Raw genomic sequence first — 19,394 nt, forward strand, 5'->3', positions numbered from 1 at the left:
ATAGCATTGAATGTCTAAATTGCTTTGGGAAGTATGGCCATTTTCACAATACTGATTCTTCCTATCCATGAGCATGGAATGTTTTCTTCATTTGTTTGTGTCCTCTCTTGTTTCCTTGAGCAGTGATTTGTAGTTCTCCTCTAAGAGACCTTCAGGTCTCTTGTAAGCTGTGTTCCTAGGTATTTTATTTTCTCTGTAGCCATTGTGAATGGGAATTCACTCATGATTTGGCTCTATGCTTGTCTATTATTGGTGTATTGGAATGCTTGTGATTTTTGCACATTGATTTTGTATCCTGAGACTTTGCTGAAGTTGTTTATCAGCAAAAGCAATGGCAACAAAAGCCAAAATTGACAAATGGGATCTAACTAAACTAAAGAGCTTCTGCTCAGCAAAAGAAACTATCATTAGAGAAAACAGGCAACCTACAGAGTGAGAGAAAATTTTTGCAATCTATCTATCTGACAAAGGTCTAATATCCAGAATCTACAAGGAACTTAAACAAATTTACAAGGAAAAAACGAATAACCCCATCAAAAATAGGACAAAGGATATGAACAGACACTTCTCTAAAGAAGACATTTATGCGACCAACAAACATGAAAAGATGCTCATCATCACTGGTCATTAGAGAAATGCAAATCAAAACCACAACGAGATACCATCTCACGCCAGTTAGAATGGTGATCATTAAAAAGTCTGGAAACAACAGATGCTGGAAAGGATGCGGAGAAATTGGTACGCTTTTACATTGTTGGGAGTGTAAATTAGTTCAACCATTGTGGAAGACAGTGTGGCGATTCCTCAAGGATCTAGAGCTAGAAATACCATTTGACCCAGCAATCCCATTACTGGGTATATACCCAAAGGATTATAAATCATTATACTATAAAGTCACATGCACACGTATGTTTATTGCAGCACTCAAAATTCTTTTAAGGAGAAGTTTCCACTTTCCTTATCATTGTATACGCTTCCCTCTTTTAATTACATGTTGAGTCCTTCCCTCATTTAGGCTTGAGAAAAATGTCCTTAAGTGTCCTAAACTTGCATTAAACCCACTTACTCATCAAACCCTACTTATGACTTCCCGTAGAGGACAAGAGACATTTCAGCTCAGTTATATACTGCTATTCTCAATTCCTGCCATTTTTTTTCCTCTTCCTTTGACCGGCTGGCCTAGGTCTCCAGCTCACTGAAAACAGCCTCCCCTGATGAGCACACCATTGTTATGTAATAGCCTAACCCTTACGCCTCGCCTATCAGGGGGTGCCAAGCCTGCAGACTCACTCTGCTTTCCTCATAACTGCCCTGAGGAGAAGGCTGAAGACTGAGGAATCCTCTTTCTGCCTCCCATTTGACTGCATTTTCTTTGGTCAGAGTCTCCCTTATTCATGGGACCTGCCTGGGTCCAGGACCCCTTGACAGGTGCTCTCTGGCTGCCTGTCCTCTGGGCACTCTTGTCCCAGGTCTATTGTTTTCATGACCTACCAGGATGGCACTTCACTTCCTCAGAAATTGTGATCCCCAGGAAAGTGCCCCACAAGAGGGGTGGAACTGAGATGCCAGACCAGCTCTCTTACAGCATGCGTTTCCGGGGCCGAAGACACGTGATTCACATGAAGCTCAAGAAGAACATGATGCCCAGACATTTACCTGTTTTTACTGATAATGACCAAGGGGCCATGCAGGAGAACTACCCTTTCGTCCCACGAGACTGTTACTACGATTGCTACCTGGAAGGGGTTCCTGGGTCTGTGGCCACATTGGACACCTGCCGTGGAGGTCTGCGTGGCATGCTGCAGGTGGATGACCTGACTTATGAAATCAAACCCCTGGAGGCTTTTTCCAAATTTGAGCATGTAGTATCTCTGCTTGTGTCAGAAGAAAGACCAGGAGAGGTTAGTAGATGTAAGACTGAAGGGGAAGAGATAGATCAAGAATCTGAAAAGGTAAAACTGGCTGAGACTCCCAGAGCAGGCCACGTTTATTTGTGGAGGCATCATAGAAAAAACTTGAAACTTCACTACACAGTTACTAATGGATTATTCATGCGGAACCCTAATATGTCACACATAATAGAGAATGTAGTGATTATTAACAGCATCATACATACCATTTTCAAACCAGTTTATTTAAATGTCTATGTACGTGTTTTGTGCATATGGAATAATATGGATATAGTAATGTTGTATAACATGCCTGCCAACCTGGTTGTAGGAGAGTTTGGTTTGTGGAAATATTATGAATGGTTTTCACAAATTTCACATGATACCTCAGTTGTTTCTACATCAAATTGACTTGGAAACAGTGAGTGTTATGCCAGCTTTGACGGAATATGCAACCCCAACTGGGGAGCAATGTTTGTGTATATAATGAGGTATCACCTATTTAGGGGGGCATGTGTTACAGCACATGCACTAGGTCATAACATGGGCTTGACACATGATTCTGTTGGTTGTTATTGTTTTCGACGAACCGACTGTCTCATGGCTCCTGTTCCTGATCTTAATGATATGATGAGCAATTGTTCTTATGAGATAATACAACGCAAGTTTAATCAATGGGATCCTTGTTTGAGTGCTCCAAATGTTCCATACACTAATTTTCCGTACGTAGCTCCTCGTTGTGGAGACAAGATCAAAAATCAGAGGGAAGAATGTGACTGTGGCTCCCTTAAAGATTGTGCCAGTGATAGATGTTGTGAGACCTCTTGTACCCTTTCTCTTGGCAGTGTTTGCAATACAGGACTTTGCTGCCATAAATGTAAATATGCTGCCCCTGGAGTGGTTTGCAGAGACTTGGGTGGTATATGTGATCTACCGGAATACTGTGATGGGAAAAAGGAAGGGTGTCCAAATGACGTCTACATCCAGGATGGAACCCCATGTTCAGCAGTATCTGTTTGTATAAGAGGAAACTGCAGTGACCGTGATATGCAGTGTCAAGCCCTTTTTGGCTACCAAGTGAAAGACGGTTCCCCAGTGTGCTATCAAAAATTGAATAGGATTGGTAACCGATTTGGAGACTGTGGGGTTATTCTACGGCGAGGGGGAAGTAGACCTTTTCCATGTGAAGAAGATGATGTTTTTTGTGGAATGTTGCACTGTAGCGGTGTCAGCCACATTCCTGGTGGAGGTGAGCACACTACATTTCATAATATATTAGTACACGACATAAAAGAAGAAAAATGCTTTGGCTATGAAGCACACCAGGGGACAGACTTGCCAGAAATGGGGCTGGTAGTGGATGGTGCAACCTGTGGCCCAGGGAGCTACTGTCTTAAACACAATTGTACTTCTTATCAAGACCTGCATTTTGAGTGTGATCTTAAAACATGCAATTACAGAGGAGTATGTAACAACAAAAAACATTGTCACTGTCTGCATGGGTGGCAACCACCAACATGTGAACTGAGAGGAAAAGGAGGTAGTATAGATAGTGGCCCTCCACCTGACAAACAATATCATATTACAGCCAGCGCACTTGCGAATATAAACTGAGCACTACTTATAATATTTACTCGTTGCATCCTTTTTCTGGTTTCACTTCTCTTTGGTGGCTTTTCACAAGCAATAGAATTTATGGAAGAGAAAATAATGAAAACTACTGAACCTAATGAGTAAATACTAATGGGAGCCCACACAACGGAGAAAATCACGTTGACACTTACTGGGAGTTATAATCAATAGTCACTCTGACGGTTACATCACCTTTTAGCAATCCTGATGTCATCTTGAAGTAAAATCACTTGGCAATTTAAAAAGGGTCTGTGTGTTTAAATTTACTTAACATTTCATGTGTGGTCGTATTCTCAATACTTCTATAGATGATGGCAGAAACTCTTAGATTCACTAACAAGAAGACCTGTACTCATTTAAGATTTGGGGCTAATGTTTTCTAGATACCCCTGTGGCAAATCCCGTGTACACTAATATACATTTGTTCACACTCTTAATTTCCTTTTTTTTTTTTTTGAGGCAAGTTCTCACTCTGGTGCATAGGCTGACAGGCTGGAATGCAGTGGCACAATCTCGGCTCACTGCAACCTCTGCATCCCGGATTCAAGCAATTCTCCCACCTAAACTTCCTGAGTATCTGGGAGTACAGGCACGCGTCACCACGCCAGATTAATTTTTTGTATTTTTAGTAGAGACAGGGTTTCACCATCTTGGCCAGGCTGGTCTCAAACTCCTGGCCTCAAGTGATTCATCCACCTTGGCCTCCCAAAGTTCTGGGCACTTGGTACATGCTGTCTGCTATCATTTTCATTATTCTCATGATTTTTGCATTATGCTAAGCCTGGGGAATCCCATATGTAATGTCTCTGGCTTTTTGTCTTTACTGTTACAGAAAGGATCATTATTCACTGTTAAATCACTTCTCAGTTTCTCTGGATATAAAGGTATGGGATCTCATATTTAAAATCTCCAATAATTGGCTAAGCCCAGCCTATCTATAAATTACAGGATGGAACTGACAGTCTGATAAATGTACAGACACAAAATCTTACCTAAAGGAAAACTGGAAGAATCACTTCAGAAATAGTGCACTAAGGTTGGGCATGGTGACTCACGCCAATAATCCCAGCGATTTGGGGGCCTGAGGTGGGAGGATTTCTCGAGGCCAGGAGTTTGAGACCAACCTGGGCAACATTGTGAGACCATGTCTCTATAAAATATTAAAAAATAAGAAAATTATCCAGGCATGGTGGCACATACCTGTAGTCCTAGCTATTACAGAGTCTGAGGAGGGAGTACCAGTTTGAGACCAACCTAGGCAATGTAGTGAGAATCTATCAACACAAAATATAAAGAAATTAGCTAGGCATGGTGGCACGTGCCTGTAGTCCTAGCTATTCAGGAGGCTGAGGCAGGAAGCTCAATTGAGGCCAGGAGTTCAAGACCAATCTGAGCAGGATAGCAAGACCCCGTCTCTAAAAATATTTAGAAATCAGCCTGGTGTAATATAGTGTGTCCCTATAGACCCAGCTACTCGGGAGGCTGAGGCAGGAGGATCACTTGAGACCAGGAGCTGGAGGTTACAGTAAGTCATGACTGTACCACTGCACACCAGCCTGGGTGACAGAGTGACAGTGTGTGTGTGCGTGTGTGTGCGTGTGTGTGTGTGTGTTTTAAAAACTTTTCTCTTGTTTTTAGGGCTTGTCATATGCAACAAGAGGTGATGTTCGAGGTCAAATAGTAAGAGGGAGCTGGAGATGTGGAAGAAAAGAAGCAAGGGAGACTTTAAGAAGATAGGGATCAGGGGTTGCCGCGAGGCCTCTGGAGGGGGTTCACCAGGACGGCAGGTTCGCGCCGCACCTCGGAGGGAGGCTGAGCGGGCCGCGCCGGGCGGCGGGTACACGGCGGTACGGTCCTGCGCTCGGGAACGCGGAATGTTGCCCTGGTCGCCGCCGCGGTGGGGCGCGGGCCCGGAGGAGGCGCCCGAGGGACCAGGCCTTGCGGCGGGCAAGGACCAGGAGGCGAGCCCTGGAGCTCCGGAGCGGACGCCCCCAGGGAGCTGGGGACACCCCCAGGGGACAGCCCTTCCTGGACCCGGAGAGAGCAGCTGCTGCTGCCCCACCACCCACCAGGCCCGGCCACTGAGCAGCCCCCCGGAACCCCAGATCCTCGTTCCCCCCAGGTGGCCTGGGAGGTGGCCCCCTCGAGGATGACTCCACTAGCGCCCTGGGACCCCAAGTACGAAGCCAAAGCAGGACCTCGGCTGGTGTGGGGGCCAACTGTAGCTCAGGAGCCTCGTTCTCAGGCCGGACGGTGTGTCACCCCTCGTTCTGGCCGCTGTACGAGGCAGCCTCGGGCAGGGGTCTCAGGCCCGTGGCCCCTGCCACAGGGCATTGGAATGGACAGCGGGCGCCCCCGGATGCAGGGTTCCCGGTGATGTGCTGTGAAGACGTCTTCCTCTCGGACCCTCTGCTGCCCCGGGGGCAGAGTGTCCCCCTGTACCTGTCCAAGGCCCCCCAGCAGATGATGGGCTCCCTGAAACTGCTGCCGCCGCCCCCCATCATGTCTGCCAAGGTTCTCCCCCGCCTGTCACCCTCCCTGGGCCCCTCCACGGCCTGGCTCAGCGGGCCGGAGCTGATCGCTCTCACTGGCCTGCTGCAGGTGAGCCAGGGGGAGCCTAGGCCCAGCTCCTCCGCGGCTGGCCCCCCAGACCCTACCTCTGACCCACCCAGCCCCAGTGGTAGCCCCAGCAGTTTTCAGAGTGCTGACCTCTCTCTCCCACAGACCCCAGACACCCATTGTCCATAGCCTTCTCGGGGCAGAGTGGGCTGGTTGTGTTGACAATAAAACAGTGTTGGTTTGCAAACAAACAAACAAACAAAAAGAAGATAGGGATCAGGATAGAAGGGAGGTGAGAATCAGAGGCATAAACTGAGGTAGACAGAAGGGAGGAGGCCTTTGGGAAAGGAAGACCATTGAAGTTGTTGGAAACAGGACTCAAGACTAGAGACTGTTCAAAATATTTCTTTTCTTGGTTTCTTCATACCAATTAAAGTAAGTTATTCATGGAGTGTCAGCTATTCTGCTACCCTGTTCTTCTAAGGTGACACAAAAATGCACAAGTTTGACATGTCCCAAGTAACCAAAGGCAGTGCATTTCAAATTTATTCCTGATGAAATCATGCCACTTAAGAATTTAACAGATCGATCAACATTGCACCAGACCATATGTCTACACAGATCTGGCCAGGTGTTTGGGTTGAATAGGAGTTTCCGTAGTAGAAGAAATTTGAGATAATAGAAGAGTCTTGTCCCACCTTAGGAAAGTTGCCTAAACTCTCTGCACATCTAAAGAACTCTGAAAGACGGAAGGAAAATGCTGACTTCAGTCTGACAAAAGGGTACCTAGAAAAAAGTCAAAGCATGCAACCAGCATGCTCTGAAAGAAAGTCAGGTGATGGGATGATCTGTGCGGCAAACCACCGTGACAGTGTTTACCTATGTAACGAACCTGCACGTCCTATCCTGCACATGTACCACTGACCTTAAAATAAAAGTTGGAAATCAAGAATAAAAATTTAAATGAAGGAAAAAAGAAAAGCAAAGAATCAGAGACCAAGAGCAGGGCTTACGTCTCCATCCAAGGAAATTAGGGTGCTTTGATAATGCTGTCTTTGACACAAAACTGGGCAGTGTTGGCGTTTTGTCCAAACTATTCCAAGTAACAACACAAAATTATTAAATATATATATAGTTTTTTTTAAGTGACTCAGACAGAGGTTAAAGGCTTGATTCAATTGAACTACATGAGGGAGTACCTGAAGACCAGGTGATATCACAAGTGAAGCAGGGTCAAGGTTTTTACAAGATGGGAATGTTTCGAGTAGCTGTCCTTGTCCTTTCAATTTTAGCATCAGTGTTCACCTTAACCAAAACTCATAGATGGAGACTATTCATATTTCCTTGTCCCTTCTTTGGAGTCTAATAACCAACAGAACAATAATTCTGAGAACTGTCTTTACAAACCTCATGGGTTTTTGGATAGCTATGGGCTGTGAGAGGTATATAGTTTTGTTTTTTTTAAAGGGTTGCAGGGAGGGCACTGGGCATGGTTGTTCATGCCTGTAATCCTAGCACTTTGGGAGGCCAAGGTGGGAGGAATGCTTGAGCCCAGGGCTTTGAGACCAGCTTGGGCAACATAGCAAGACCCCATCTTTATAACATTAATTTTGTTTTAACTTTAAAAAAATAAAGAGAAGAAGGAAAAAGAAAAAGGACAAAAGTGGGAGTCAGGGAGAACCCAGAGCACTTGCTGTAATGTTTGTTTTAAATCTTTTGCACCTTCATCCCAGGAGGTCAACACTGCTGCACATATCCATTCACAGTTACCATTGCGTTGGGTGGTTCCAAGTGGCTCCCAAGTGAATCCCCTAGTTTCTTCATATAATCCTCCATGCCTCTACTGGGGCTCAGCAGCCTTACCTCCCCCTGCTATCCAGGGTCAATTACTCCTGCCAAAATGACTCTTCTTTTTACCTGCTTGTCCTTGAACAGAAGATGTCCCAGACGCCCTGAGGGCAGCTTGCAGGTCTATGGAACTTATACTGGGTCCCCTGGCAAAGATGCATTCTCTTTGTGGACCAAGACCTGCCTAGAGAACAGATAGTTGCAGAGACGGAAGCAGATCAGTGAATCATCAAGTGTGATGATAAGTGAGGCCACCCAGCTTCTCTTCCTTGGTTCTGGGCCCCATATATTCTTTCTATTGCATATACAACAACATGTAGGAATCTCTGACTTAATATACACAATGCATTGTGAAGGCTGGCACTCAATTCTATTCTTTCAGAATATTGTTTCTGAGCTGGCACTCTGGCCCTGCCTTCTGCAGGCCATTCTAAGCAGTCTAGAATAGATGCTACTAAATATTTGATATATGATACAAACAATATAATTCATTGCTACGTACCATTCCTGCACCTCATACACTAAAGAGTGAATGAATCCTCTATTCTTATGCCAAGTTGCATGAGGTTCCATCCTTAAAGATCTTACAATCCATATGCCCCCAGTAGTAGTGCTGGCTTAAGCTCTATAGACAATATCATAACTAGAATATGTATATTTTCTTGTGTGAACTAATCACTGGCCCTCCCAGGATAAAAGGGGCACAAAGTAGTCAATGTCTCACTAATTCGCTGTTTGGTTTCCTTGAAGAATTGTACCTTCCCAGAAACTCAGCCTTGATCTGTGTCACTGGCAAGTTGGACATTCATGGCAGAAGTGTCTTGATTAACTCCCTTGGCAAGTGGGAGTCCATGCCATTGAGCCCAATGTACCTGTATCTCTGCCACCATTGCCACCTGTTTGTGTGCCCCCTGGAGAACTCATATGCACAGATATCCTCTCAAGAGTGTGAAGACCCAAAATAGTGGTCAAAGCAGAAAGTTTTTATGCTTTTAGAAAAAGAACAATAAATCTGTGAAGAAATGACAAGACAAAAGTGTAGAGAGCCAAAAGCCTGTGGGTAGTAACCAACTCAGCATTCCACTGGAGGCTATATGATCAAACAGCAAACTGTTTATCATGAATGCAGGATGTGGGCAGACTCACAGCTGCCAGAAGATATGCTGGGTGCAATCACTCCCTGGCGCCATGCTCCTTGAGGTTATCTACTGGAACATCTGGAGACTACTGTTCAGAGAATGCAGTCATGCAGGCCTGCACCGAGTCAAGCAGCCTACTGACAACCACCTCCTTCTCCCTATCTTCTTTTCTCAATAAATATGAAGGGAGCTAGAAACTCAAAGCCCTTGTTCACTAGAAGCAAGGAGCCCCCTGACCCCTTCAACCAAAAATACTCTTCTGTCTTTGTCTTTATTCCCACGTTCGTCCCCCTTTGTTCAGTCCAACAGGGATTGGGGCGTGACACAAAAGGATCTAAGCTAGGGACAGTGAATTCCAGGGAAGTCACTAGGAGATCTATTGGTGGGGAGTGTCAAGGGGGAGTTATAAAGCTAGTGGGAGATAAGAGTTACTTTAGTTTATTTGTACAGGTCTACTGAAGCAACAATTTCCAATCCTGGGGATAGGGTTATTTTCTTGTCCCGGCACAGGGAAGGCATCTTTCTCCATGGAAGTTTTATGGCTTGCTATATGCAGGAAAAGCCAGGTCAGATAGTTACTTCTGGAACTACAGTTTCCAAAGTACTTTGAGCTTGAAGTAATCAATACACTAATTTGACATATTTTAGAGCTGCAGGCATACTTTTAACTCCTTTATTTTCCCTGTCTGAAACTTCCCTAACAGTTTCAAATTAAAAGCTGAATTAGTATTTGTGGAGAGAAGAGTTGTATAAGTAGCTGAGTGGCAGGGGATCTGCAAAGGGAGAGAAGAACACAAATTAGAAGGAGAATTAATAAGCAGAAAAGAACAAATCTAAACACATTTACCCATATTGCATTCAACCAGTCTCCTATCCCTGGCAATGGGTCAGTCCAATTGAATGGTTTAGCCTCATTTATATGATGAAGAGTGTTTATCTTGTGTTGCAAAAGGTTCAGGTTAGATTCTATTTGTCCCTAGTGGTTTACATGTAAGCAGCGTTCCTCACCAATGATTGCATAAGCTCCTCCTTCTTGGGCTGTCATTGTATCCAGGACATGGTGATTCTGAAGTACAACAGAGGCTAAACTGTTCACTTCTGATTGGAGTCTTCTCAGTGCTTGCATAGTAATACTGACTCCTGTTCTATTACTATGGAAACATTGAGAATTGCCCTTTCCCTCTCTTAAGTTCCAAAGCCTGGGAAAATGGATCTCAGCATGGAAAGGAACTTAGAATTGTGACATATAAGTGGATTTTCTATAACATCTCATTTAGCACACTTGTGTGGCACTACTTTATGAACAAAGGAGCCCAAGTTTATAATTAGGCTGGCATTGAAGGAGGAGTACCTGGTGACAAAGGCGTTAGGTATCTGAGTCCCCATCATTCTGACCATGTTAGTGGGAACCCTTCATAGACCTTGTCACCACACAAGATAAAAAGACCAGTGTGGTTCACAAATAATGTCAAAGTGAAATTTGTGACCCTACAGATTGGGGTTTGTTGTGCCTTGTCTTCTGTCATATTGGCATCTGTGTATCCGTATGTGTCCCTGTCAGTCTACCTTCTATACAGGTGTCCAACACACCAAAAAGAGAAGAAGTGTGGCGTTGTTTTCTTTTCATGGAAGCCATACCTTGTCATGCATCCGGCTCCGGATTTGACCCACCAGGCACTTGCATCAGCAGGAACGAAAATAAGTTCAGATAATTTTGCACAATCTAGATGCTGATATACCCAGCAATCAGATGGCTTAGTTCACGTGGCCAGGGTTTGGAAGACTGGAGCAAAGGGATGTCAGTTCTGTGCCCAAACTGTTAAGAAAACAGTAAGGGTTAATAACAATAAGACACAGTTTGAAAGAAAGTCTATAGTGGAGGATCAGAGGGAGAATTGAATAGACTGAGACAGTCTCCAGTCAGCTTTTTCAATAGGTGCTCAAAGAACAAAGAAGACTTTGTGAAGAAAAGAAAAGGGTTTTGGGTTTTTTTGTTTGTTTGTTTGGGGTTTTTTTGAGGGAAGGTAGAGAGACCCAGTTCCTGTTATACTAACAATGTACACCCTGTCTTGGGCCCCAACACCGCAGAGAAGTCCCATGAGGACTGGGGAAACTACCATGCTCATTTACACATCTCTCATTGGTCCAGAGTTGTTTTCAGATGCATTAACTCCTTCCTGTTTCCAGCCTGCTCCATGAATGCGCTGAGCACACCCCCTCCCCCGTACAGTAGAAAGCCATTAGTGTGTAGATCTCCTGTACTACAGAAAACCTCAAGGTTCGGTCTAAGAGGATACAGGCGGGTACCACCAGCATCTTCTGTACCAGACTTTCCAGTCCCAAATACTTTTAATTTTACTCTCATTTCCCTAGGATTGTATTTTCCAAATAAACCATTTAGATTTATTCCTTGCCTCAGCATAGGTTTTCTAAGGAACCTGGGTACAGTAGATGCTGAAAGCCCACCCTACATCTTCTTGTCCCACTTGAGTTCACTTGCAGCCACAGTAGACAATCTTCATGCTCTGAGAGTTTACCACTTCAAGTGCTTATATCTCAGATATTCTTTTCCTTACAGCTTTCTCCTGAACCATGGAATATTAATCAAAGGTGTGTTTCACATGACTTCTCAGAAAGCCTACAGGGATGACTCAAGTAGTACACAGAGAAAACTTGTTCATTAGTCTGCCCTGTTCTGTGCTTCCCCAGAAAACTAACTCCACCTAAATCCTTGTCTCTGGGTCTGCTTTTTGGGCAATCCAAATTAAAACAGGAGGTAAGACTCTATGCTTCTTATAAAAAGGTTAATTCTACCCACCAATCCTGTTATAATTGACTGATATAGCTCTAATTAACTCAACAAATATAAAATAACTATACATCTTTTCTTAAAATAAGAATATTGCAAAATGCACTGCTTCCTGTAAAAATTTACAAGTAAAATAAGGTGACTCTAACAAATTAACTTTAACATACAATACAGGATACCAATTTGCCAGCAAAGCACTGATAAAGGATTTATTGTATGAAGTGTATCAGGACAACAGGCTACCCATTTGGAAAAGTATACAATTAGATACCTATCTCATTCCTTATAGCAAAATAAATTCCACAATTAAGCATAAAAGTTGAAACCAACATAATCCCAGAAAAAATGGATTATTTCAATGTAATCTCAAGCAGAAATACAAAACTCAGCAAATATAACAGAACAATAGGCTGACAAATATTACTACAATCAACTTCAATGGTTTCTTTTATATATACTTTAAGTTCTGGGGGTACATGTGCAGAATGTGCAGTTTTCTTACATTGGTATACACGTGCCATAGTAGTTTGCAGCACCCATCAACCTGTCACCTACATTAGGTATTTCTTGCAATGCAATCCTTCCCCTAGCCCTCCATCACCCAACAGACCCAGTATGTGATGTTCCCCTCCCTGTGTCCAGGTGTTCTCATTGTTCAACTCCCACTTGTGAATGAGAACACGCAGTATTTTGTTTTCTGTTCCTGTGTTAGTTTGCTGAGAATGATGGTTTCCAGCTTCATCCATGTCCCTGCAAAGGACATGTACTCATCCTTTTTTATGGCTGCATAGTATTCCATGGTGTATATGTGCCACATTTTCTTTATGCACTGTATCATTGATGGACATTTGGGTTGGTTCCAAGTCTTTGCTTTTGTGAATAGTGCCACAAAAAACATACGTATGCATGTGCCTTTATATTAGAATGATTTATAATCCTCTGGGTGTATACCCTGTAATGGGATCGCTGGGTCAAATAGTATTTCTAGCTCTAGATCCTTGAGGAATCACCACACTGTCTTCCACAATGGTTGAACTAATTTACACTCCCACCAACAGTGTAAAAGCATTCCTATTTCTCCACATCCTCTCCAGCATCTGTTGTTTCCTGACTTTTGAATGATCACCATTCTAACTGGCGTGAGATGGTATCTCATTGTGGTTTTGATTGCCATTTCTCTAATGACCACTGATGATGACAATTTTTTCATAAGTTTGTTGGCTGCATAAATGTCTTCTTTTGAGAACTGTCTGTTCATATACTTTGCCCACTTTTTGATTTTTTTGTGTGTAAATTTGTTTAAGTTATTTGTAGATTCTGGATATTAGCCCTTTGTCAGATGGATAGATTGCAAAAATTTTCACTCCTTCTGTAGGTTGCCTGTTCACTCTGATGACAGTTTCTTTTGCTGTGCAGAAGCTCTTTAGTTTAATTAGATCCCATTTGCCAATTTTGGCTTTTGTTGCCATTGCTTTTGGTGTTTTAGACATGAAGTGTTTGCCCTTGCCTATGTCCTGAATGATATGGCCTAGGTTTTTTTCTAGGATTTTTATGGTTTTAGGTGTTACATTTAAGTCTTTAATCCATCTTGAGTTGATTTTTGTGTAAGGTGTAAGGAAGGGGTCTAGTTTCAGTTTTCTGCAGATGGCTAGCCAGTTTTCCCAACACCATTTATTAAATGAGGAATTGTTTCCCCATTGCTTGTTTTTGTCAGATTTGTCGAAGATCAGATGGTTGTAGCTGTGTGGTGCTATTTCTGAGGCCTCTCTTCTGTTCCATTGGTCTATATATCTGTTTTTGTACCAGTACCATGCTGTGTTGGTTACTGTAGCCTTGTAGTATACTTTGAAGTGAGGTAGCATGATGCCTCCAGCTTTGTTCTTTTTGCTCAGGATTGTCTATGCGGGCTGTTTTTTGGTTCCATATGAAGTTTAAAGTAGTTTTCTCCACTTCTGTGAAGAAAGTCAATGGTAGCTTGATGGGGATGGCATTGAATCTATAAATTACTTTGGGCAGTATGGCCATCTTCATGATATTTATTCTTCCTATCCATAAGCATGGAATGTTTTTCTATTTGTTTGTGTCCTCTCTTCTTTCCTTGAGGAGTGATTTGTAGCTCTCCTTGAGGAGGTCCTTCACATCCCTTGTAAGTTGTATTGCTAGGTATTTTATTATCTTAGTAGCAATTGTGAATGGCAGTTCACTCATGACTTGGCTCTCTGCTTGTCTGTTATTGGTGTATAGGAATGCTTGTGATTTTTGCACATTGATTTTGTATCCTGAGACTTTGCTGAAGTTGCTTATCAGCTTAAGGAGATTTTGGGCTGAGATTATGGGGTTTCTTAATATACAGTCATGTCATCTGCAGACACAGAAAATTTGACTTCCTCTCTTCCTATTTGAATACCCCTTATTTTTTTTCTCTTGCCTGATTGCCTTGGCCAGAACTTCCTATACTATGTTGAATAGGAGTGGTGAGAGAGGGCATCCTTGTCTTGTGCTGGTTTCCAAAGAGAATGCTTCCAGCTTTTGCCCATTCAGTATGATATTGGCTATGGGTTTGCCATAAATACCTCTTATTAATTTGAGATACATTCCATCGATATCTAGTTTATTGAGAGTTTTTAGCATGAAGGGTGTTGAATTGTCGCGAAGGCCTTTTCTGCATCTATTGAGATAATCATGTGATTTTTGTCATTGGTTCTGTTTATGTGATGGATTATGTTTATTGATTTGCATATGTTGAACCAGGCTTGCATCCCAGGTATGAAGCCAACTTGATCATGGTGGATAAGCTTTTTGATGTGCTGCTGGATTCGATTTGCCAGTATTTTATTGAGGATTTTTGCATCGATGTTCATCAGGGATATTGGCCTAAAATTTTCCTTTTTTATTGTGTCTCTGCCAGGTTTTGGTAACAGGATGATGCTGGCCTCACAAAATGAGTTAGGGAGGAGTCCCTCTTTTTCTATTACTTGGAATAGTTTCCAGAAGGAATAGTGCCTGTTCCTCCTTGTACCTCTGGTAGAATTAGGCTGTGAATCCATCTGGTCCTGGACTTTTTTTGGTTGGTAGGCTATTAATTACTGCCTCAATTACAGAACTTGTTATTGGTCTATTCAAGGATTCAACTTCTTCCTCATTTAGACTTGGGAGGGTGTGTATGGCCAGGAATTTATCCATTTCTTCTAGATTTTCTAGTTTATTTGCATAGAGATGTTTATAGTGTTCTCTGATAGCAGTTTGTATTTCTGTGGGAATAAACCATTTCAAAAAAGAATAAATAAACTGGAGCAAATATCTTTTTTCTCCATATGGATGTGTACACTTACAACATGTGGCGCTTTCTCTGATTTAACCAGATTGTATTCTTGATTCACTCCTCCCTCCTTGTATGGCTCCAGTAGCTGTCCTCTGCTTCTTTTTGCTAGCACATTGTTGGACCCTCTCCATCTCTATTCCTAGAAGGCATCAAACCATAAAGGATGACCACAAAGTAATGGGGCACACAAGTGGAACACTTACCATTTCATAAGGAATGTTTCTACGAAGATATAACATTTAACCTCTATTGAGAGAAAACAGGAGTTTTCCAGGGCAAGGGAGTAGGGGCAGGGTGGTAAACAGCATTTTGGGAATGGGGATTTCATGTACAAATATGCAGAGAATGACACAGCCAAATATATTGTAAACATAAAACAGGTAGAAGACACAAAGTTGGCAAGTGTAATAAAAAATGATATCCAAAAAGTTTTTTGACTCTATTTACAGAGTGCCATTCAGAAGTTAACTGATCAATAAAAAGGGTATCTGATTCACTCTGTTTTCAAGAGACAGGCTTTCCAAAAACACTGAGAATAGACTGAAGAGAAGATACAGTGGAGGACAAACGACCAGCAAATTGCGCCAGGTTCAAACAGCAGCATTTTAAATAAACACATTTTAAATATTCAAAGTTTAATTTTGAGCAAGAGCTCCAGTAGTTAAAAGAGAGGATCAGAATGACATCATCAAGGTATCAAAATATTATTTTTGCTTTTCATAATTAATTCATGTATTTAATACTCCATTCAAATTCATTGCTTCATTTAAGTATTTACTGTGTAGTAAGCACTGTGCACTGTTCAGGCTATTGAGGACACAATGGTGAGCAAAACAGATAAAACTACCCCACCCTCATGGAGATTATATTTTGGTATGCAAAGCAAATGCTCCAAAAGGATATCCAAACTGCCAAATTAAAACAAAGAGCTAGGAAACACACAGGGAGCAATTCAAGAGCTTTTATCAGACAAACAACAATTTTTTATACTTTAAAAAATTCATTTATTTCTCTCTTTTGGTAACCAAATAAACTCAAAGATTTGGGTGGGACAAATATTATTATGACCCCTACCCCCTTTTAGATTTTGAAGCAAAACATCAGAATATGTAAGTAATTTTCCCACATTGATAAATGTCAGTAGAGAGGTAAGCTTCACCCCTGGACACTCTGATGCAGAAACATCTCATGCCTTTCCCATAAGTCATCTCTAAGCACGAGAAACAACACAGACTAAAGGGAGGGAAGGATGTAGCTTCAGTTGCTGCTTAAAACAATGAACAATAGATAGAAACATGTTAAGAATAACCTGCACTTAATGACAATGTTGGTGGTACTGACGTAAGGGAAGTTCTTTGCAGCTTTCTGGAAATGGTCAAAAATGTGCTCAGTCTCAGGGATGTACTAACATTTCTGCTGCAAAGAGACTAAAGTGTAATAATGCATGGAATATTAAATTAGAGACATTTTCTTAACCTGATGAATGAGGCTTAGTTTCTTTGGGACCAGAACATTGTCGTAGATACATAAGAAGCCCAACAGTAAAAAGGAAAATCACAACAGACAAGAAGGAATCACAATCAATGGCAAAAAAAACTCTTCTCTTTGCAGATGCTGGGCCACTGTCAACACTGCCCCCATAGCCTCTGTGCTGGCAGTAGGGCGGGGACCACCCCTAGCCACAGTGGCAGTGATGTTTGTTATTGCAGATCTCCTTCATATTGCAGGTCTTAGGAAGGCAGATGTGTGACAAGACAGACAGACTGACACACTTCTTGTGGATGCAGATCTTTCCTGGGCCACACACAGTACCATCTTTCACTTCACCAATGTCAGATATGTTCATCCTTAAATGATAGTCAATACCCCAGCAGGTGACACCATTGATATGAGTGTGCTGCAAAGTAAAATGATCTTGGAGAAGAGGAATGTCTCTCACATTCTCACATTGAACTCTCCCACAAAAGACATCAGAGATATGACATTTTAGGTATGTTGTGCCATTTATACCACAGTGACCAAAACGGTTTCCCTGAGTGTTGATTTCTTTATAGCAATTCTGAGATGCACTTTTTGCATCTTTACTAAAAATCTCCCTGCAATGCTGGTCATGGTTATTACACCTCTTTTGATAGCAGTAGGCACTGTCACTACAGGGGATCCCGTCCTGCACATATCTATCTTCTGGACACTGAAGGAATGTTCCATTGCACCATTCTGGAAGGTCACATTCATTGACCTCTTGTCTACAGAGTTCCCCTGATGGCATGAACTTGCAGTCTTTGCAACAAAGCCCAAAAGCACAGGCAGCCCCAGGCCTTAGAGTGCAGTTCAACGGACAACAGGCATCTTGTTCACACTGCTGTACGGATCCACAGTCACACTGCTCTTCTCTTTCAACCACACCATTCCCACAGCGCTTTAGCATAAAGATTTCCCCCAATCTTGGAGGATTATGCAGACATGATCCCTGGTTTAAGGTGGTCTTCATAAAATCAGCGTAACTGCAATTGGTGAATTTCTCTGCTGGCACTCTAAAAGTATTCATGATGCAACCTCTTTCCCCACAAAAACAGAATTCTTCATCATGCTGCATACCCAACGTATGACCTAACTCATGGGCCACAGTGTTGGCAAAAAGAGACCAGGTATCTCCTTGAAAATTATCAACTCCACAATCAATAGGTGGACGACATATTCCTGCAATGTAGGCTAGGCCAAGTATACTTATAAGTGAATTTTTTATGAACGTATGTGCAGCACCATGTTGTAGCTGGGAACGACTGATTTGTTTCTGTTGAGAGAAATCATTTAGGATCTGTTCTATGCTTGTCATTGGGAAAACATTTCCTTGATTCCAAATTTCAATTCCAATCAAAATTATGTAAGTACCTAACTGCTTATACATGGAATCCACTATGTTGACAACAAGAAATACATCCTCTTGCACCTTTGAGATGTTGCTTTGAGAGTAAATGAAGAAATCATGGTTCACCACAACAACGAGCTCCAGAAACCATGCATGAGTCCACCAGTCACCAGCAGATTTTGGTTCCAGAGCTGAGTTCTCAGCCTCTTCAAATTCCAACTGTTGGCGTGCTACTTCCTTCTCTGTTAAGCCACATCTCATAGCTGGGAATTGTGTCTCATTACTGTTTATCTTATAAACCAGGTGTTCAAATGTGGCAGAGTGCCTGATGGGTTCAATTTCATGAGTGAGGCCGTTTATTTTTAATACTCCTCAAAAGCCCCCACAACAAGCACTGAACACAACCAGAGACTCAGGGGCCCCCTCCACGTAACCATGATAGTAACAGTCATCTGGGATGAAGAGCTGATCCTCCAGGAGTGCACGGTCATCTGTGTAAGTGAACACTGGGAGGTGTCTAGAAACCAAGAGCTTCTTAACCCTCATATGAACAACGTGTTTCTGGCCCCCAAACCGCAGACTATAGGAGAGCCATCCAGGAGCCTTTGCACTTCTGCCCCTGCTGATCACCTTCAAGGGGATCACCACTTCTGGGGAAGTGAAATGCTGGGAGGGCCCAGCCTGACAGTAGCCAGAAATAGACAAAAATACCCCAAGCCAGAGCAGCAGAAGAGTGACCCTGATGTACACTAGGGTCCCATCCACTGCCATTGTGAAGCTGTCGTTATGGAGCCATCTGTCCAGAGCAGAAGAGGACAAGGTGTGAGGCACTGCTGGTCTGGCTTCTCCCTCCAAGCTGCTCAGGATGCAGGGCTGACCCTGTGGATCTGTGTCCTGGCAGAGTTAGATCAGAACTGCAGTGCTGGAAGTAAAAATAAAAAGATGGGTTGGAAAGGTGATAAGTAAGGAATCAGGAGAGAAAAAGAATGGAGTAGTGAAAAACTGGTTGATGAATCAAGAAAATGCTTTGGATTTGCTTTTAGTAAATGAGGGTGGGGATTTAGGGGGTATAGAGGAGACAACATTGGCCACGTGGTGATAATAGTTGAAGTTGGAAGATGGGTACTTAAATAGTTATCTCAATCTTTACAGGCAGTATGAAAATGTCCATAATAAATAGTAAAAGCAAAAGTAAAGAAACTTAAAGGTAGAGTGGCTCTATATCTCAATTTGTCCAAGATAGTATTAGTTTGTGCCTGTTGCCCTTGCAATAACTATTGATAGTGTCTTCTTTGACTATCAAAACTGGAGACATCAAAAATAATCA

The 19,394-nt window shown here is 42.6% G+C and overlaps 2 protein-coding genes and 1 pseudogene across 2 annotated transcripts; 2 read left to right on the forward strand and 1 right to left on the reverse strand.

The window, feature by feature from the left end:
* LOC100968870 (histone deacetylase complex subunit SAP25-like) overlaps positions 1-6,531 on the forward strand; it is a 50,530-nt pseudogene extending 43,999 nt beyond the window's left edge.
* On the forward strand, positions 1,187-3,759 carry LOC100987604 (disintegrin and metalloproteinase domain-containing protein 20-like). The gene is given in 1 exon segment (XM_055097740.2): positions 1,187-3,759. A coding segment is annotated over 1 exon segment (2,232 nt). The 5' UTR covers positions 1,187-1,394; the 3' UTR covers positions 3,627-3,759.
* A 10,397-nt stretch (positions 6,532-16,928) lies between the features above and the next one.
* LOC100969215 (disintegrin and metalloproteinase domain-containing protein 21-like) lies at positions 16,929-18,969 on the reverse strand. Its single transcript, XM_034937732.4, is given in 2 exon segments — positions 16,929-16,967; positions 16,970-18,969. Coding segments are annotated over 2 exon segments (1,398 nt in total). The 5' UTR covers positions 18,329-18,969.
* Positions 18,970-19,394: the final 425 nt, after the last annotated feature.

Source organism: Pan paniscus, chromosome 15, assembly GCF_029289425.2.
Source record: "Pan paniscus chromosome 15, NHGRI_mPanPan1-v2.0_pri, whole genome shotgun sequence".
Taxonomy (NCBI): domain Eukaryota; kingdom Metazoa; phylum Chordata; class Mammalia; order Primates; family Hominidae; genus Pan; species Pan paniscus.